Raw genomic sequence first — 18871 nt, 5'->3', positions numbered from 1 at the left:
AAAACCCAGAACATCCTCCTCAAACTCCTTGCGGCTAACAGCCCTGAGTTCAATCGCGGCACCTGGAGCGAAAAGCTCGCTGACTGAGGGTAGGCTGCCCGCTGGGGTCAACACTGACACGGCAGACCTGAGGGTGGCTGTAATGTTGCTCCCTGTCCTCTTGCCCTTGCTGCCCCTCCCCCGGCTGCCAGTGCCAGCAGACATAGTCCAACTTATACGTAATGATGTCACCAGATGATGTGGGGTACTCTTACTTTAATAAATCGGGGTTGGACTTTACATCAAATCAGCACGGAGTGACAAACCGCAGAGTAGAGGACAGATAGTGCACACTGTGTTATGGTGGCGGCCTGGCGGGTACACGCGGTGCGTTCCTGCACTCGATTTCCCGCTCGATTCCCGTCGACTCGATTATTTCCGACATGTCCGATTTGCGTTTCGATGGATCGTTAGGTCGATTTGGCATACTTTACATGCGAATTGACCTAACGATCCATCGAAACGCAAATCGGACATGTCGGAAATAATCGAGTCAACGGGAATCGAGCAGGAAATCGAGTGCAGGAACGCACCGCGTGTACCCGCCAGGCCGCTGCCATAACAACTAACTGCAGTACTAACTACAATACAATAACACAGTAATCCTCCTATTCCCTATACTGTCCTGCTGGCTTACACAGACACAGGCTGGACCTAACTGAGTGAATGAAAGCAAACAATTACAAGCTAGCTAGCTAAAAACACAATAGAACAATAGTGTAGTGAAGGTGTTTAGCACTCAAAGCTTTAGGTTTATCATTGTATACAGCACTTGCTAAGCCAGCACTGGAGCAAGTCTGTCAGTGACCAACCAGCCTCACAAGCAAGGAAGATCTGTCTCATCTAGTGTTGTCCGGATCATGAACGATTCGGATCTTTGATCTGAATCTATTTTGTGAGTCGAATCATCCGAATCATCAAAATGAGTGATTCGGATCGCAAAAGGGGCGGGGCCAGAAGCGACACGCCCCCTCTCAGCGGGCAGCGGGGTCCTGGAAGCAGAGCTGGGATGGATCGCTCTGTTGGATGGGAGGCAGCCTTGCAGGGAGACAGGTAGATGAGAGAGAGGGGACATGGGCGCCACTGCCAGATATGTGTAGAACACACATACTGGCTATAACGTGCTGCTGATTATAGGCTGTCTGTTCCGTAGTTGTGCACAGTGAACACATTGGAAGCTTTTGGCTCAGCACAGCTCAGTAACTTTGCAGACATTGTGATTGCAGCGCAATATGATCCTCCTAAACAGCTGCACTTTACTTCTGGGAATGCTTTCTTTCACTGTGCGACGTTTGCATGCAAAGTACACAGATGAGTATATAGGTGAAATACATGTAAAGCATGATTGCAGCATGTGGGTATTGTGTGCAAACAAACATTTCTGCTCTCTGCTCGTCCCTCCTCCCTTCTCTGTCCACTCCCTGCCCTCTGTCCATCTTCTCCCCTTCTCTGTGTGTCCACCTCCCTCCCCTTCTCCTGTCCTGCTAGTCATTTCACCCTCCAATGCTTCGGTAGTAAAATGATCCGAGATTCGGATCAAAGATCCGGATCTCTTCAATGATCCGATTCGAATCATCCGGATCATTGAAAAGATCCGAACTTCCCATCTCTAGTCTCATCATGCCAGCCCTTCTTGCTATACAGTAGTGTTGTCCGGATCATGAACGATTCGGATCTTTGATCCGAATCTATTTTGTGAGTCAAATCATCCGAATCATTAAAATGAGTGATTCGGATCGCAAAAGGGGCGGGCCAGGAGCGACACGCCCCCTCTCAGCGGGCAGCGGGGTCCTGGAAGCAGAGCAGAGATGGATCGCTCTGTTGGAGGGGACTCAGGGGAGCCAGCCTTGCAGGGACAGGTAGAGGGGACATGGGTGCCACTGCCAGATATGTGTAGAGCACACATACTGGCTATAATGTGCTGCTCATTACAGGCTGTCTGTTCCGTAGTTGTGCACAGTGATCACATTGGAAGCTTTTGGCTCAGCTCAGCACAGCTCAGTAACTTTGCAGGCACTATGATTGCAGGGCAAAATGATCCTCCTGCACTCGGCACTAAACAGCTGCACTTATCTTCTGGGAATGCTTTCTTTCACTGTGCAACACAGATGAGCATATAGGTGAAATATATGTAAATAGGGTGACCATATTTTGAATTTCAAAAAAAGAGGACGATCACAACAGCATGTGGGCGTGGTCATGGGTGGGGCCAAATATACAAGACCTTAGCAGTGTGCTGTCCAACTTCGCGGGCATGGAGGGCCGTTTTTTTTTTCCAGACCACATGGTGGAGGGCCGGCCAACCACAAAATGCAATCAGATTCGCAGAAGATTTCTCCACAAAGTGCAATGAGATTGGCAGCAGATTTCCCCACAAATGTGCGGACAAGGTATATGTCCGCAGTATAGGTTAGATAGGAATATGGCCCCAGTATAGCTTAGATAGGTATATGTCCGCAGTATAGGTTATATAGGAATATGGCCCCAGTATAGCTTAGATAGGTATATGCCCCTAGAATATATTAGATAGGTATATTCCCCCAGTATAGCTTAGATAGGTATATGCTCCCAGTATACATTAGATAGGTATATGCCCCCAGAATATATTAGATAGGTATATTCCCCCAGTATAGCTTAGATAGGTATATGCCCCCAGTGAGGCTTAGATAGGTATATGCCCACAGTATAGCTTAGATAGGTATATGCGCACAGTATAGCTTAGATAGGTATATGCCCCAGTACAGATTAGATAGGTATATGCCCCCAGTATAGCTTAGATAGGTATATGTCCTCAGTGTAGGTTAGATAGGTATATGCCCCCAGTGTAGCTTAGATAGGTATATGCCTCCAATGTAGCTTAGATAGGTATATGCCCCCAGTGTAGCTTAGATAGGTATATTCCTCCAATGTAGCTTAGATAGGTATATGCCCCCAGTGTAGCTTAGATAGGTATATGCCGCCAGTGTAGCTTAGATAGGTATATGCCGCCAGTGTAGCTTAGATAGGTATATGCCGCCAGTGTAGCTTAGATAGGTATATGCCCCCAGTGTAGCTTAGATAGGTATATGCCCCCAGTGTAGCTTAGATAGGTATATTCCTCCAATGTAGCTTAGATAGGTATATGCCCCCAGTGTAGCTTAGATAGGTATATGCCGCCAGTGTAGCTTAGATAGGTATATGCCGCCAGTGTAGCTTAGATAGGTATATGCCCCCAGTACAGCTTAGATAGGTATATGCCCTCAGTGTAGCTTAGATAGGTATATGCCCCCAGTGTAGCTTAGATAGGTATATGCCCCCAGTGTAGCTTAGATAGGTATATGCCCCCAGTGCAGCTTAGATAGGTATATGCCCCAGTGTAGCTTAGATAGGTACATGCCCCAGTGTAGCTTAGATAGGTATATGCCCCAGTGTAGCTTAGATAGGTATATGCCCCAGTACAGATTAGATAGGTATATGCCCCCAGTACAGCTTAGATAGGTATATGCCCCCAGTGTAGCTTAGATAGGTATATGCCCCCAGTGTAGGTTAGATAGGTATATGCCCTCAGTGTAGGTTAGATAGGTATATGCCCTCAGTGTAGGTTAGATAGGTATATGCCCCCAGTGTAGCTTAGATAGGTATATGCCCCAGTACAGATTAGATAGGTATATGCCCCCAGTACAGCTTAGATAGGTATATGCCCCCAGTGTAGCTTAGATAGGTATATTCCTCCAATGTAGCTTAGATAGGTATATGCCGCCAGTGTAGCTTAGATAGGTATATGCCGCCAGTGTAGCTTAGATAGGTATATGCCCCCAGTGTAGCTTAGATAGGTATATGCCCACAATGTAGCTTAGATAGGTATATGCCTCCAATGTAGCTTAGATAGGTATATGCCCCCAGTGTAGCTTAGATAGGTATATTCCTCCAATGTAGCTTAGATAGGTATATGCCGCCAGTGTAGCTTAGATAGGTATATGCCGCCAGTGTAGCTTAGATAGGTATATGCCCCCAGTGTAGCTTAGATAGGTATATGCCTCCAATGTAGCTTAGATAGGTATATGCCCCCAGTGTAGCTTAGATAGGTATATTCCTCCAATGTAGCTTAGATAGGTATATGCCCCCAGTGTAGCTTAGATAGGTATATGCCCCCAGTGTAGCTTAGATAGGTATATGCCCCCAGTGTAGCTTAGATAGGTATATGCCGCCATTGTAGCTTAGATAGGTATATGCCGCCAGTGTAGCTTAGATAGGTATATGCCCCCAGTGTAGCTTAGATAGGTATATGCCTCCAATGTAGCTTAGATAGGTATATGCCCTCAGTGTAGCTTAGATAGGTATATGCCCCCAGTGTAGCTTAGATAGGTATATGCCCCCAGTGTAGCTTAGATAGGTATATGCCCCCAGTGTAGCTTAGATAGGTATATGCCCCAGTGTAGCTTAGATAGGTATATGCCCCAGTGTAGCTTAGATAGGTATATGCCCCAGTGTAGCTTAGATAGGTATATGCCCCAGTGTAGCTTAGATAGGTATATGCCCCAGTACAGATTAGATAGGTATATGCCCCCAGTACAGCTTAGATAGGTATATGCCCCCAGTGTAGCTTAGATAGGTATATGCCCCCAGTGTAGGTTAGATAGGTATATGCCCTCAGTGTAGGTTAGATAGGTATATGCCCTCAGTGTAGGTTAGATAGGTATATGCCCCCAGTGTAGCTTAGATAGGTATATGCCCCAGTACAGATTAGATAGGTATATGCCCCCAGTACAGCTTAGATAGGTATATGCCCCCAGTGTAGCTTAGATAGGTATATGCCCCCAGTGTAGCTTAGATAGGTATATGCCCCCAGTGTAGCTTAGATAGGTATATGCCCCCAGTGTAGCTTAGATAGGTATATGCCCTCAGTGTAGGTTAGATAGGTATATGCCCTCAGTGTAGGTTAGATAGGTAGATGCCTAGGCCAGGAGGGTGTGCGGAGCGGCGGGGAGAGAAGTTTCCACTTACCTGCCTGGATCCTGCAGAGAACTTCTATCTTCAGCCTCTCCCGGCGCGCGTCGCATTGGTAAGAGCTCCCCCTGTGATGACAGGCGGTTACGTCATCACAGGGGGCGCTGTTACCATACCGACAGATGCCGGGACAGGAAGTAGATAGTAGCTGGCAGGATCGAGGAAGGTAAGTGGGAAAATCTCTCTCTCGCTGTTCCGCCAGGTGCCCGCACACCTGCCGCCCGATGTCCGCCCGCCGCCAGCAACAGCAGAGCGAGGCCCCCCCGCAGTGTAAGGCCCCAAGCGGGGGGCTTGCCTCCCCTATATGCTGACCGCCTCTGCGTGCGCTCTTCCCCGGGCATTTCAAAAAAACGGCCGGATGCCCCGGACAGGTCTGAAAAAGAGGACCTGTCCGGGGAAAAGAGGACGCATGGTCACCCTATATGTAAAGCATATGATTGCAGCATGTGGGTATTGTGTGCAAGCAAACATTTCTGCTCTCTGCTCGTCCCTTCTTTGTCCACTCCCTGCCCTCTGTCCATCTTCTCCCCTTCTCTGTGTGTCCACCCCCCTCCCCTTCTCCTGTCCACAGACCTGTCCTGCTGTTCATTCCCCCCTCCCCCCCCCCCCCAATGCTTCGGTATTAAAATGATCCGAGATTCGGATCAAAGATCCGGATCTTTTCAATGATCCGATTCGAATCATCAGGATCATTGAAAAGATCCGAACTTCCCATCTCTACTATACAGGGGGGCTGGCCAGGGTTCCGTTCTGTGATTGGGTGCCAGGACTTAGGCTGGGAGGCCTCTGATTGGCTCAATGAGGTTAGGCGGGGCTGGCCAGGGTTCCCCTGAGTGATTGGTTGCTAGGGCTTCTGCTGGGAGCCTTTTGATTGCCTGAATGAAATCATCCCCTTACTAGTTACACTATCCAGATCCGGATATCTGGACGGATACCCACGGGTATCCGGATTATGCAGCTAGCTATCCGGATAGAATCCGGATAGTGCTATCCGGATAGTGGCCCAGGTATCCGGATCCGACCCGGATTGCGGAAAAATGGTCGGATACCCGGGTATACCCGGGTACCCGGATGAGCATCCCTGTTTGTGTGTGTTCTGATTGTGTATGCTGTGTGTGTGCTGCTTGTGTGTGCTGTGTGTGTGTACTGCTTGTGTGTGTACTGCTTGTGTGGGCTGACTGTGTGTGTACTGCTTATGTGTGCTGACTGTGTAATGTTTTATGACTGTTTGTATTGCTTGTGTGCTGACTGTGTGTGTGTGTTTAGCTTGTGTGTGCTGTGTGTGTGCTGCTTGTGTGTGCTGTGTGTGTGCTGCTTATGTGTGCTTTGTGTGTGCTGACTGTGTGTGTACTGATTATGTGTGCTGACTGTAATGTTTTATGACTGTATTGCTTGTGTGTGCTGACTGTGTGTGTGTGTTCTGCTTGTGTGTGCTGTGTGTGTACTGCTTATGTGTGCTGACTGTGTAATGTTTTAGGACTGTATTGCTTGTGTGTGTGTTCAGCTTGTGTATGCTGACTGTGTTTGCGTGTGTGTTTTCTGCGTGTGTGTGTGTGTGTGTGTGTGTGTGTGTGTGTGTGTGTGTGTGTGTGTGTGTGTGTGTGTGTGTGTGTGTGTGTGTGTGTGTGTGTGTGTGTGTGTGTGTGTGTGTGTGTGTGTGTGTGTGTGTGTGTGTGTGTGTGTTCTGCTTGTGTATGCTGTGTGTGTACTGCTTGTGTGTGCTGACTGTGTGTACTCCTTATGTGTGCTGACTGTGTAATGTTTGCTGACTGTTTGTACTGCTCTTTTGTGCTGACTCGGTGTGTTTGTGCGCGCTTTGTCTGTGTGTGTACTGCTTGTATGTGCTGAGTGTGTGCTGTGTGTGTGCGTGTGTGTGTGTGTTGACTTTGTGTGTGTTGACTTTGTGTGTGCTCACTCTGCCAGTCTCAGCCAGCACCCTTGCCTGTCCCTCACCACCCATCCCCCTCTGCCAGCCTCAGCTAGCATCCTCACCTGTCAGTCACTGCCCACCACACTCTGCCAGCACCCTCACCTGTCCTCTGCCACCCACCCTTCATCCTCTGCCAAACCCAGCCAACACCCTCACCTGCCCCTCACCCTCTGCCAGCATCCTCACCTGTCTCCTCCACCCTTCACCCTCTGGCAGCCTCAGCTAGCCCCCTTACCAGTCCCTCACCACCTATCACTCTCTGCCACCCTCAGACAGCACCCTCACCACATATCACCCTCTGCCACCCTCAGACAGCACCCTCACCTGTCTCTCACCACCCATCACCCTCAGCCAGCACCCTCACCAGGTTCTCCCTACCTAGCACCCTCATCTACCTCTCCACATCCAGCACCCTCAGCCAGCACCCTCATTCACCCAAGCATGTACGCTTGCGCACACATTTGCGGGGGGTACATTGCCGAGATGGAGAAGCAATAAGGGGTACTTGGTTTAAAAGGCGCAGTAGAGCCCCGAGGACGTCCAATGACGTCAGCGCGCCGGCGTGGGACGCAGAAGTTCCGGGCCTTGGAGCGCAGAAGAGCCCGACCTGGCAGCCGGCCTGGCCAGGTCGGGCGCGCCATCGGAGACCACCGGGAGCCTGCGGAGCGGCGGCGAGGGCACCTCCTGCCTGCCACGGGCTGGAGGAAGCCCCAGGTAAGTGGAAATTGATTTTGATTTTTTACCCACCCTCCCTGAACCTTCCCTTTAAAAACATCTTGCATGTGTATACATCAATCAGGGAGTGTAATTAGAGCTCTGCTTCACACTGACACACCAAACTCACTGTGTAACGCACCGCAAACAGCTGTTTGTGTAGTGACGGCCATGCTGGACTGGTGCGCACCATGGCGAGAGTGTAGGCCGTGGCGGTTTTCAAGCCCATATGGTCGCCGGGCTGTGGTAGCTCAATGATAGAACAACAGTGACTGTCCAGCTGATCAAATTTGGTCTGTCCACAATGAAGCAACGACCTTATTATCTTCTTGTATGTAGGTAGGCATAGGTAGGTGTCCCAGTAGTTAGCTAGGCATAGGTAGGAGACCCAGTATAGGTAGGTAGGCATAGGTAGGAGTCCCAGTATAGGTAGGTAGGCATAGGTAGGTGTCCCAGTAGTTAGCTAGGCATAGGTAGGTGTCCCAGTAGTTAGCTAGGCATAGGTAGGAGTCCCAGTATAGGCAGGTAGGCATAGGTAGAAGTCCCAGTATAGGTAGGTAGGCATAGGTAGGTGCCTTAGTAGTTAGCTAGACATAGGTAGGAGACCCAGTAGTTAGCTAGGCATAGGTAGGAAACCCAGTATAGGTAGGTAGGCATAGGTAGGTCCCCTAGTATAGGTAGGTAGGTAGGTGTTCCCGTATAGGTAAGTAGGTGCCCCAGTAGTTAGGTAGGCATAGGTAGGTGTCCCAGTATAGATAGTTAGGAAGGGCCTGGCTGGCACAGTAATAACAATTACCATTTTGGACGTACTAATGGACTAGCACCATACAAAATAAATGGCATACAGTTGGGGACATCAAACTTGGAGAAGGACTTAGGAGTACTCATTGACAACAAGTTAAATAATCGTACTCAATGCCAAGCAGCTGCAGCTAAAGCTAACAAAATTTTGGGATGCATTAAAAGGGAAATAAAAACTCGAGATGCTAGCATAATATTGCCCCTGTTTAACTCTCTACTAAGGCCATATCTGGAATATGGAATTCAGTTCTGGGCACCACATTACAAAAAAGATATTGCAGTTTTAGAGCAGGTGCAGAGACGAGCAACACAATTGATACGTGGGATGGAAGGTCTCACTTATCAAGAAAGGTTAGATAAACTGGGTTTATTTAGTCTAGAGAAAAGACGCCTTAGAGGGGATCTAATTAACATGTATAAATACATCAAAGGGCAATATAATAGCTTGGCGGATGAGCTTTTTGTCCCTAGGCCTTCTCAAAGGACTAGAGGACATGATCTGCGCATGGAGGAAAAACGTTTTAGCCATTTATTTAGGAAAGGGTTCTTTACAGTTAGAGTGATTAAGATGTGGAATGCATTGCCACAGGAAGTCGTTATGGCAAACTCTATACCTGCATTTAAAGGGGGCTTAGATGCTTTCCTTGCGTTGAAAGACTTCCATGGCTACAATTACTAGGTAATGCCCAATGATGTTGATCCAGGGATTTCATCTGATTGCCATCTGGAGTCGGGAAGGAATTTTTCCCTTTAGGGGCTAATTGGACCATGCCTTGTAAGGGTTTTTCCTGGAAAGAAATGGCGGCATACTGATGGGTTAGCCCCGCCCCTGACCCCGATTGGACAGTTCATAATATAAATTAAAAGAGCCCGCCCCCCCCCTGCCATTCTCTTTTTTTCTGTCCTCGAATGGACAGTTCGTTTTTTTCTTTTGATGTATTTTAATTTTTATTGCGCCTGTTTTTTCTTTTTGTTTATAGAGTTACCTTTTCTGGGCGTAAGAACGGGTCTTCACTCACCCGTTCGGCGGCGGGCATTGCGGCCTCTAAATGGGGCTTAGATATGCGCCAGATTTCCCCCTCTGGTAGCTGCCTCTGTGCTGGTGGCGGCGGCGGCGCGGAGTTTGCTAGCCGCCGCTATTGTGGCTGTTCCGGCTTCCGGCTTCCTCTCTGGTCGCACGGCACAGCGAAGTCTCGCGTGAAGCGAGACTTCATTGGATAAGAGTCAACGCGGAAGTCAACAGAGCGGCAGTCGTGGTCTGGACCTCAGAGCGGGTGCAGCACTGCTTGGAGCTGCGGTATCGCTCTCATCTGTATCTTATCATCAGACTGGTGGTCAAGCTTGGAGGAATAGAGGTATTTTTTGGCTCAAACCAGGTAATATGGAAACTAATTGTTTTTATATATCTTGACTCATGATAGTTTATTGTATATGTTTAGATGGATCAGGATCCCGTTGAGATAGCTTCTGGGTCTCAGGACAGGTAATAGGGAGGTTTCCCTGCATGTCTCAAATGGTTTTGGAACACTGTGGTGTTTTACTAATTTTAAATACCAGCACAGAGTATTTTGGGAAAAAAATAAGAGTGATGTTTCTCCTTTTTTAAAATCGGACTTTTTTCTTAGTGGAAACATATCTTTTTGTGTCTCCGCAGTCCGAGAAAAGGAGAGAAGAGGCGTGAGGTGTCTAAAAGTCACCAGTCCTCAAGGAGAACAAGATCTCGGTCAAGATCAAGAGAGAGATCCAAGAGGAATACTTCTTACGATGCAAGTTCATCGAGAAGGAAGTCCCCTCAGAGCAAGTCTGAGAAAAGCCACAGGGATGACAGGAAGTCCCCTACTAAGCGATCGTCAAAAAGACGTTCTCCAAGTAGGAAGCATTCTACAAATCGCTACTACACCAGTGATCATTACAGATCCTACAGGAGCCGCTCTCCACGATACGGTTACAGGTCCGAGAGAGGGAGATCTCCTCACAGGAGACGTTCTCCAGGCTATGACTACCATAGCTACAGGCACAAGAGACGTTCCTATGCATCTTATAGTAGGAGCAGATCTCCTAGACCGCAACCTAGGGAGCAAAGATACACCCAACCGGATAAAAACCTATGTTGGTCCTGTGGTCAGCCTCCCTTGCCGGACAAAATGGTCTGTGAAACCTGCTTTAGTGAGCTGGGGAGGGATAAAGACTCTGAAAATCAACAAGTCATGTCCTTCATCCAGCAGGCCGTGCAAGAGACCTTTGAGAAGATGGCGGTTAACCAGCCTCCTCCTTCAGCCTCTCAGATGCCTGCTGAGGAGGCCTCTTCCTCTCAGAGTCAGACTCCTATGGGCTTTGACTTTGCCCTTGTGCCAGCTTTTGTATCTGCAATAAAGGCCGCTATAGGCTGGGAGGAAGATTCGGAGACTCCACAGGAGCCAGACAAACATTATCCGCATCTGGATAATCAGCCCATTAACCATCTTAGCGGTATGGACGAGCTCAGCTCGTCCATCCCCGCCGATGGCTGCCGCTCAGGCCCTGCTGGGCCGATTTTTACGAAATAAAAAGCAGCACACGCAGCCGGCACTTTGCCAGCCGCGTGTGCTACCTGATCGCCGCCGCTCTGCGGCGATCCGCCGCGAGCAGCGGCGAAAGAGGGTCCCCCCAGCCGCCTGAGCCCTGCGCAGCCGGAACAAATAGTTCCGGCCAGCGCTAAGGGCTGGATCGGAGGCGGCTGACGTCAGGACGTCGGCTGACGTCCATGACGTCACTCCGCTCGTCGCCATGGCGACGAAGTAAGCAAAACACGGAAGGCCGCTCATTGCGGCCTTCCGTGTTACTTTTGGCCGCCGGAGGCGATCAGAAGAACGCCTCCGGAGCGCCATCTAGTGGGCTTTCATGCAGCCAACTTTCAGTTGGCTGCATGAAATAGTTTTTTTTTTATTTAAAAAAAACCCTCCCGCAGCCGCCCTGGCGATCTTAATAGAACGCCAGGGTGGTTAATTTCCCTCTTATGAAAGTTATTAAGGAGATATTCATCAAGGAATGGAGTAAGGTTGAGCAGAAAACATCATTATCTAATAGGTTTACAAAACTGTATCCATTGGGGAGTGAGGATGCGAAAATTATGGACTCTGCACCTATAGTAGATGCCTCAATCATGAGACTGGCCCGTCACGTCACTCTGCCAATGGATGACGCAGTCTCCTTTAGTAATCCACTTGATAGGAAAATAGATACCGATATCAAGAAAGCTTTTTTACACTCAGGGGCAGCATGTAGGCCGGCCGTAGCCCTCACTTCTCTTGCTAAGGCCATTAAAGTTTGGGTAGATAACATTGAGACAGCCCTCAGTTCAGGGACTGATAGGAATGAGATCATCAAAGCCCTGGATGAACTTAAATTGGCAAGTGATTTTGTGGGAGAGGCGGCGATAGATACAATAAGATCTGCCTCCAGAGCAATGCTATGTAATGTGACGGCAAAGAGAGCTCTTTGGCTTAAACCTTGGTCAGCCGACCAGTCCTCCAGGAACAACTGGTGCAGGATTCCGTTCGACGGCAAACATCTCTTTGGTCCAGAGATGGATAGTGCAATTGCCAAGGTTACAGGAGGAAGATCGGGGCTGTTACCACAAGATAGAAAGCCAAAGCAGTCTCGACAACAGTCAAATACAAGGCAAGACTCTTCCAGATTTCAGCAGGCTCGTTCCTATAAGCCCGGCAGGAAGTTTAATAAGGACTGGAAGGGTACTCAGGCGTCCTTTCTTAGATCCGGAAAATCCAAAACGAATTCCGGACCTCCGCAAAATGCAAAGCAGTTCTGAAGGTGCGTCCACTCAGACGGCTCAGGTGGGAGCAAGGCTACGCACCTTCTGGACCGTCTGGGTGGAGTCAATCGAAGATTCCTGGGTTCACGGAACTATTCGCAAAGGGCATTCATGGAAATTCAGCAAGCCTATGCTCAAGACAAGATTTGTTCAGACAAACTTACCCCAGGGCAGACAGAAAAGGCAGTTCCTGTTGGAATATGTGAACTCCCTAGCCGAAAGCAATGCCATAATTCCAGTACCTCATCAAAAAGAATTTACAGGAATTTATTCTCCCTTATTCTTGGTCAAGAAGTCGTCAGGAGGATGGCGACCGGTCTTAGACCTCAAGTTCCTGAACAGCCACATAAAGCTCCGTCATTTCAGGATGGAGTCGTTACAGACGATAATAAAGGTCATCAGACAAAACGATTGGATGACAACACTGGACCTCTCGGACGCTTATCTGCATATCCCAATCAGACAAAGCTTCCAGAAATATCTCAGGTTTTCAGTGGACGGGAAGCATTGGCAATTTCAGAGTCTACCGTTCGGCCTCTCAACCGCTCCCAGAACTTTCATGAAGGTTCTTCTTCCAGTAGTTGCCTCTCTAAGGAGGAGGGGCCTAAGGGTCTTCCACTATCTGGACGATATACTGTTAGTCAGTCAAGACCGGGAAGTTCTGTTGAATCATCAGAGACTGTTGCTGACGGAACTGCAAAGACTAGGATGGCTAATAAACTTTGCAAAAAGTCAGTTAGTGCCATCACAGGACATGGTCTTCCTGGGGGCCAGGTTTATAACAACACAAAACAAAGTTTGTCTTCCCAACCAGAAAGTTATAGCAATACAGCAAAAAGTTGCAGCAGTGATATGCAGCAATCACATATCAGCAAGAACGTGTCTGAGTTTGCTGGGGACTTTGTCCTCAGCAATCCCAATGGTCAGGTGGGCGCACTGGAATTTGCGAACTCTGCAAATATTCTTCCTCAGTCGCTGGAACAAGAGAAACCTGTCACAGAAACTCTGGGTCCCTGTCAAGGTCAAGGTTTCACTACAGTGGTGGATGCAGGAGAAGAACTTAAGATCTTGTCATCAGATTCAGCCTCCGCTACCAGTGGTGATTACGACAGACGCAAGTCAAGCAGGTTGGGGAGCCCATTGTCAGAGCTCTCAGGTACAGCAGAGATGGAGGCTTCCGTGTGCACAAGTCCCCTCCAATATATTGGAACTCAGAGCAGCCTTTCTGGCGTTAAAGGCTTTCCAACACCTGATAAGGGGGAAGGCGGTATTACTTCAAATAGACAATGTTTCAGCAGTCGCCTACATAAGGAGGCAGGGGGGTACGAGAAGCCAGTCTCTCCTCGAAGAATCCTCTCACATAATGAGATGGGCTCAAATACACCTGGATCATCTTTCAGCTATTCACCTTCCAGGTCCTCAGAATCAGTTAGCGGACCAGCTGAGCAGACAGTTTGCCAGTCCGCACGAGTGGACATTGAACAACGAGGTATTCAGCATGATCATGCAAAGATGGGGTATTCCCCAGATAGACCTATGTGCTTCAGCAGGGAATTCGAAATTGCCGAGATTCTTCTCCCGATATTTCCATCCGACAGCAGAGGGCACGGACTGTCTGACGACACAATGGGACTTTCAACTGGGATATGCGTTCCCTCCATTTCCACTAATCCTGAGGCTACTACAGAGGCTCTTGCTGGAACCATGCACGATCATCCTTATTGTGCCATACTGGCCTCGGAGACCTTGGTTCACTCTCTTGTTAGAGTTGAGTCTGGAGCAACCGATCAATCTTCCTCAAATTCCGGATCTTCTCTGCCAGGGTCCTCTGCTATACCCGAATGTCAACAATCTCAATTTGACGGCCTGGAAATTGAGAAGCAAAAGTTCTTAGCATTGGGATGCTCTGACAAAGTCACTTCTACACTACTGAAAGCCAGGAAAGTTTCTACAAATTCAACATATCATAGAATTTGGGGAAAATTTGAGAACTTTGCGAGAGTTAATAAATTTGAATTTCTTCAGCCGAAAGTTCAGAATATACTGGCATTCCTTCAAACAGGGGTAGACTTGCAGTTAAGTCTTTCAGCCATAAAAGTTCAGGTATCAGCCCTATCAGCATTAACCAATCATAAATGGGCAGAAAATCCTCTGGTCATCCAGTTTGTGCAGGCGGTGCAAAAATTAAGGCCACCTAGAAAGCCATTCTTCCCGCAGTGGGATCTCTGTGTGGTTCTGGAGGTATTATCAGAGGATCCTTTTCATCCGATAGAAAGTGCTTCTCTTTTGAATCGGACGTTGAAGACTGTCTTTTTGATTGCAATTGCTTCTGCAAAAAGGGTATCTGATCTGCAGGCTCTAAGTTGTGCGGAAAATTTCCTGCAATTCTTTCCTGACAGGGTGGTGCTTAGGCCAGTACTTCAGCACATTCCAAAGGTCTCATCTGCATTTCATATCAATCAGGAGTTAACTTTGCCAACATTCTTGTCAGAACAGGAGCATCATCCTTTAGACGTAGGCAGGAGTATTAGAGCTTATTTAGACGCTACAAGCTCCTTCAGGTCATCTGACCATTTGTTCGTGAACATTGTGGGCCCTAATAGGGGTAAACCTGTTACATCAAGGACTTTGGCCAACTGGCTAGTGAAAGTAATACAACTCTCTTATAAATTGAAAGCTTTACAGATACCTTCAGAGATCCGTGCTCACTCTACAAGGGGCATGGCAGCCTCCTGGGCATGCTTTGCTAAAGTCTCTATGGACACTATTTGCAAGGCAGCAAGCTGGTCCTCACAGCATACTTTCTTGAAGCATTATCATGTTAATCCAGCAGCACTAACCTCATTGAAATTTGGTGAAGCAGTTTTGTCTACTGTTAAAAAATAAAATGTTTGTTTATGCATTTTCCCTCCCTCTCTGGCTGATTTTGTATATCCCATCAGTATGCCGCCATTTCTTTCCAGGAAACAGGAAAATTGAATACTTACCTTCCGGTAATTTTCCTTTCCTGGAACAGAAGATGGCGGCATACGAACCCACCCTCTCGTCCATTCGAGGACTGATTTTCATGAGAATGGCAGGGGGGGCGGGCTCTTTTAATTTATATTATGAACTGTCCAATCGGGGTCAGGGGCGGGGCTAACCCATCAGTATGCCGCCATCTTCTGTTCCAGGAAAGGAAAATTACTGGAAGGTAAGTATTCAATTTTCCTGTTTTCGCCTTCCTCTGGATCAACAAGGATATGTGAGGGAGCAGGCTGGTGTTGTACTTTATACTGGTTGAACTCGATGGACGTATGTCTTTTTTCAACCAAAAGAACTATGTAACTATGTAACCAAGGTCCAGATGCAACAGATAGGGCTGTATAATTCAGTGAGCAACACACACACACACACACACAAAAAAAAAAAAAAACACATCAGGAAAACATTAGAGCTCTCAAAAGAGCTGTTGAGGGGTGCTATTTTAGCAATAACAATCAGCCAGGAGCAAGCCAAGAGCCTAACTAATCTTTCCCTAGGAGAACAAGTCTGCAGCAGCTGTCCCTAGTCTGTCTCTAGCAGGCACACGAGTGGGTGTAATGGCCGGCAAACCTGCCTTATGTAAGGGGGGGTGGGGCTCCAGGGCTTAGTGTAGCCTGAATGGCTACAATGTGCCTGCTGACTGTGATGCAGAGGGTCAAAGTTGACCCTCATAGTACATTATGGGGCGAATCGAACTTCCGCAAAAGTTCGCTTGGTCCAGGCAAACGCGAACCCCCAAAGTTCGCCTGGAACCGTTCGCCGGCAAAAGGTTCGCTACATCTCTATCCAAGAACACCTTTCGGCATGCTATCCAGATACGTCATCTGTTCTGGGACACACATCTGTGTCCCTCATCAATACGTTTCAGATATCTGTTAAGATGTGGTTTGTATCTGAACCATTTCCCACACTCAGGACAGGTAAAAGCTTTTCTCCAGTATGCATTCTATGATGTAAGGTGAGTTGTGATTTGCAGCAAAAGCATTTCCCACAGATGGTGCACGAAAATGCCTTATCCTCTGTGTGACATCTCTGATGTCTTTGCAAATGGGGTTTCTGCCTGAAACATTTCCCACACTCAGGACAGACAAAAGGCTTCTTCCCCGTATGAGACCTCAGATGTGTGGTAAGGAATGGTTTCTTCACAAAAGATTTCCCACACTCAGTGCAGGCATAGGGCTTTTCACCCGTGAGAGCTTTCTGATGTGAGACAAGGGATTGTTTCTTTGCAAAGCATTTACAACACTCAGCACACATATATGGCTTTTCACCTATGTGAGATCTTTAGTGTGTGATAAGATTACACTTTTGCCCAAAACATTTCCCACACTCAGAGCAAGAGTAAGGTTTCTCACCCACGTGACATGAGATATCTGATGTCCAACAAGTCTTGAATTGTCTTCGAACCGGCTCTCACCCTGATTACAGGAATCGGAGAGGTTATCAGTATGAGATTTCTGATGTATGTGAAAACTTATTTTACTTCCAAAACACTTCCCACACTCTGAACAGGAATATGATTTCTCTCGTGTATGAGATTTTTTATGTATTTTTAGTACTGATTTACACACAAATGATTTACCACTCATCACAGGAAAAGAGTCTCCCACCACCTTGAGACAACTTATGAATTGAAAGCCCTGTTTTTGACTTGAATTATTTCCCACACTTAGGACAAGAGTACTGCTTTACTGTCATATGAGTGTTTTTTAAGGCTAGATAGTTGTTTAAAACATTTCCCACACTCAGAACAGGAGTACGGCCTTTCCCCTGTGTGAAATCTCTGATGTATAACACAACAAATAGAGAGCAAAACGCCCAGGTAGAGGGCAATTGCCATGGACCTGTTAAACCTCATTTGTACAAGAAAAGAGTCCATCTGGGCATACAATAACCATCCTCAGTCGCCAAATATATAATATAAAATATAATACTTTATTAAGGACTTATCCCAATATGCTTAAAATCAATTAAAACCATCTAGTGCACAGGTAGATCACTGCGGATCATATACAAAGTACATAATACAAAGTGCATAATACAAATATTATGTACTGGAGAAGTGACTGGGTCACGGAACGCGTGAAGGGGACACGGGGAGATAGCGGATCAACCTTTGCAGTTCTGGGTAAGACTTAAAACCCTCACTATTGTGGCTAATGCATGTTTACTTAAGATGAAATAGAAGGTATGTCAAATGATTTAGCCAGCGGTTTTTGAGTCACCAGCTCTATGCAGATATGACAATGATATTTGTATTATGTACTTTGTATATGATCCGCAGTGATCTACCTGTACACTAGATGGTTTTAATTGATTTTAAGCATATTGTGATAAGTCCTTATTAATAAAGTATTATATTTTATATTATATATTTGGCGACTGAGGATAGTTATTGTATGCCCAGATGGACTCTTTTCTTGTACAAATGAAATCACTGATGTATGACAAGTTGTGACCTTTGTCCAAAACATTTCCCACATTCAGAGCACGCGTAAGGGCTGTGACCAGTATGAGTCCTCTGATGGGCATAAAGATTTGAGATGCATCCAAAACGTTTCCCACACTCTGAACATGAATACGGTTTTCCCGTGTGAGATCTCAAATGTGCAACAAGTCGAGAATTAAAAAGAAAATATTTCCCACACTCAGGACATGAATGAGGCTTCTCCCCTGTGTGACTTAGCTTGTGTGTGCAAAGCAGGGATGCTCATCCGGCTCCGGGTACCTGACCATTTTTCTGCTATCCGGTCGGATCCAGATTCCGGATACCTGGGGCCAGATCCGGATAGCTCTATGCGGATATCTGGCCGCATAATCCGGATTCGGGTACTGTAACAAGGGAGATGATGTCATTGAGCCAATCAGAGGGTTCCCAGCCAACAAATCACAAAGGGGAACTCTGGCCAGCCCCACCTGACCTCCTTAAGCCAATCAAAGGCCTCCCAGCCTAAGCCCTGGCACCCAATCACAGAAGGGAACCCTGGCCAGCCCCCTGTGTAATAAGGAGGGCTGGCATGATGGGACAGATCATCCTTGCTTGTGTGGCTGGCTGGCTGGTCACTGACAGACTTGCTCCTGTGCTGTTGGCTTAGCAAGTGCTGCCTGTATACAGTGATAAACCTAAAGCTTTGAGTGCTAAACACCTTCACTACACTATTGTTCTATTGTTTTTTTAGCTAGCTAGTGTAATTGTTTTATTGCATTCACTCAGTTAGGTCCTGTCTGTGTGTGCTGTGCAGGTCAGCAGGACGGTATAGGTTAGGGAATAGGATTACTGTGCTATTGTATTGTATTGTATTATATAGTTAGTGCAGTTAGTTGTTAGAGAGAGTAGTACTGTGTTAGCTTACTACAGATTACTGCAGTGCTGCTTTGCTGAGCATTGTCAGTGTGACAGTTAGACAGATAGTGTGCACTGTCTGTCCTCTACTCTGCGGTCTGTCACTCCGTGCTGATTTGATTTAAAGTCCAACCCCGAATTCATTAAAGTAAAAGTACCCCACATCTGTGACATCATCATCACGTATAAGTTGTACTATGTTTGTTGGCACCGGCAGCCGGGG

The 18871-nt window shown here is 47.3% G+C and overlaps 1 protein-coding gene across 1 annotated transcript; it reads right to left on the bottom strand.

Annotated features, from left to right (window-relative positions):
- Positions 1–16169: 16169 nt before the first annotated feature.
- LOC137536921 (oocyte zinc finger protein XlCOF6.1-like) lies at positions 16170–16562 on the bottom strand. The gene has a single exon (XM_068259095.1). The coding sequence runs from the start codon at positions 16560–16562 to the stop codon at positions 16170–16172; it is 393 nt and encodes a 130-aa protein (XP_068115196.1).
- Between the last annotated feature and the right edge of the window lie 2309 nt (positions 16563–18871).

This window comes from Hyperolius riggenbachi, chromosome 10 (assembly GCF_040937935.1).
Source record: "Hyperolius riggenbachi isolate aHypRig1 chromosome 10, aHypRig1.pri, whole genome shotgun sequence".
In the NCBI taxonomy this organism is placed as follows: Eukaryota; Metazoa; Chordata; class Amphibia; order Anura; family Hyperoliidae; genus Hyperolius; species Hyperolius riggenbachi.
The sequence above is the reverse complement of the archived record's forward strand: the minus strand, read 5'-3'. Positions and strand labels throughout refer to the sequence as shown.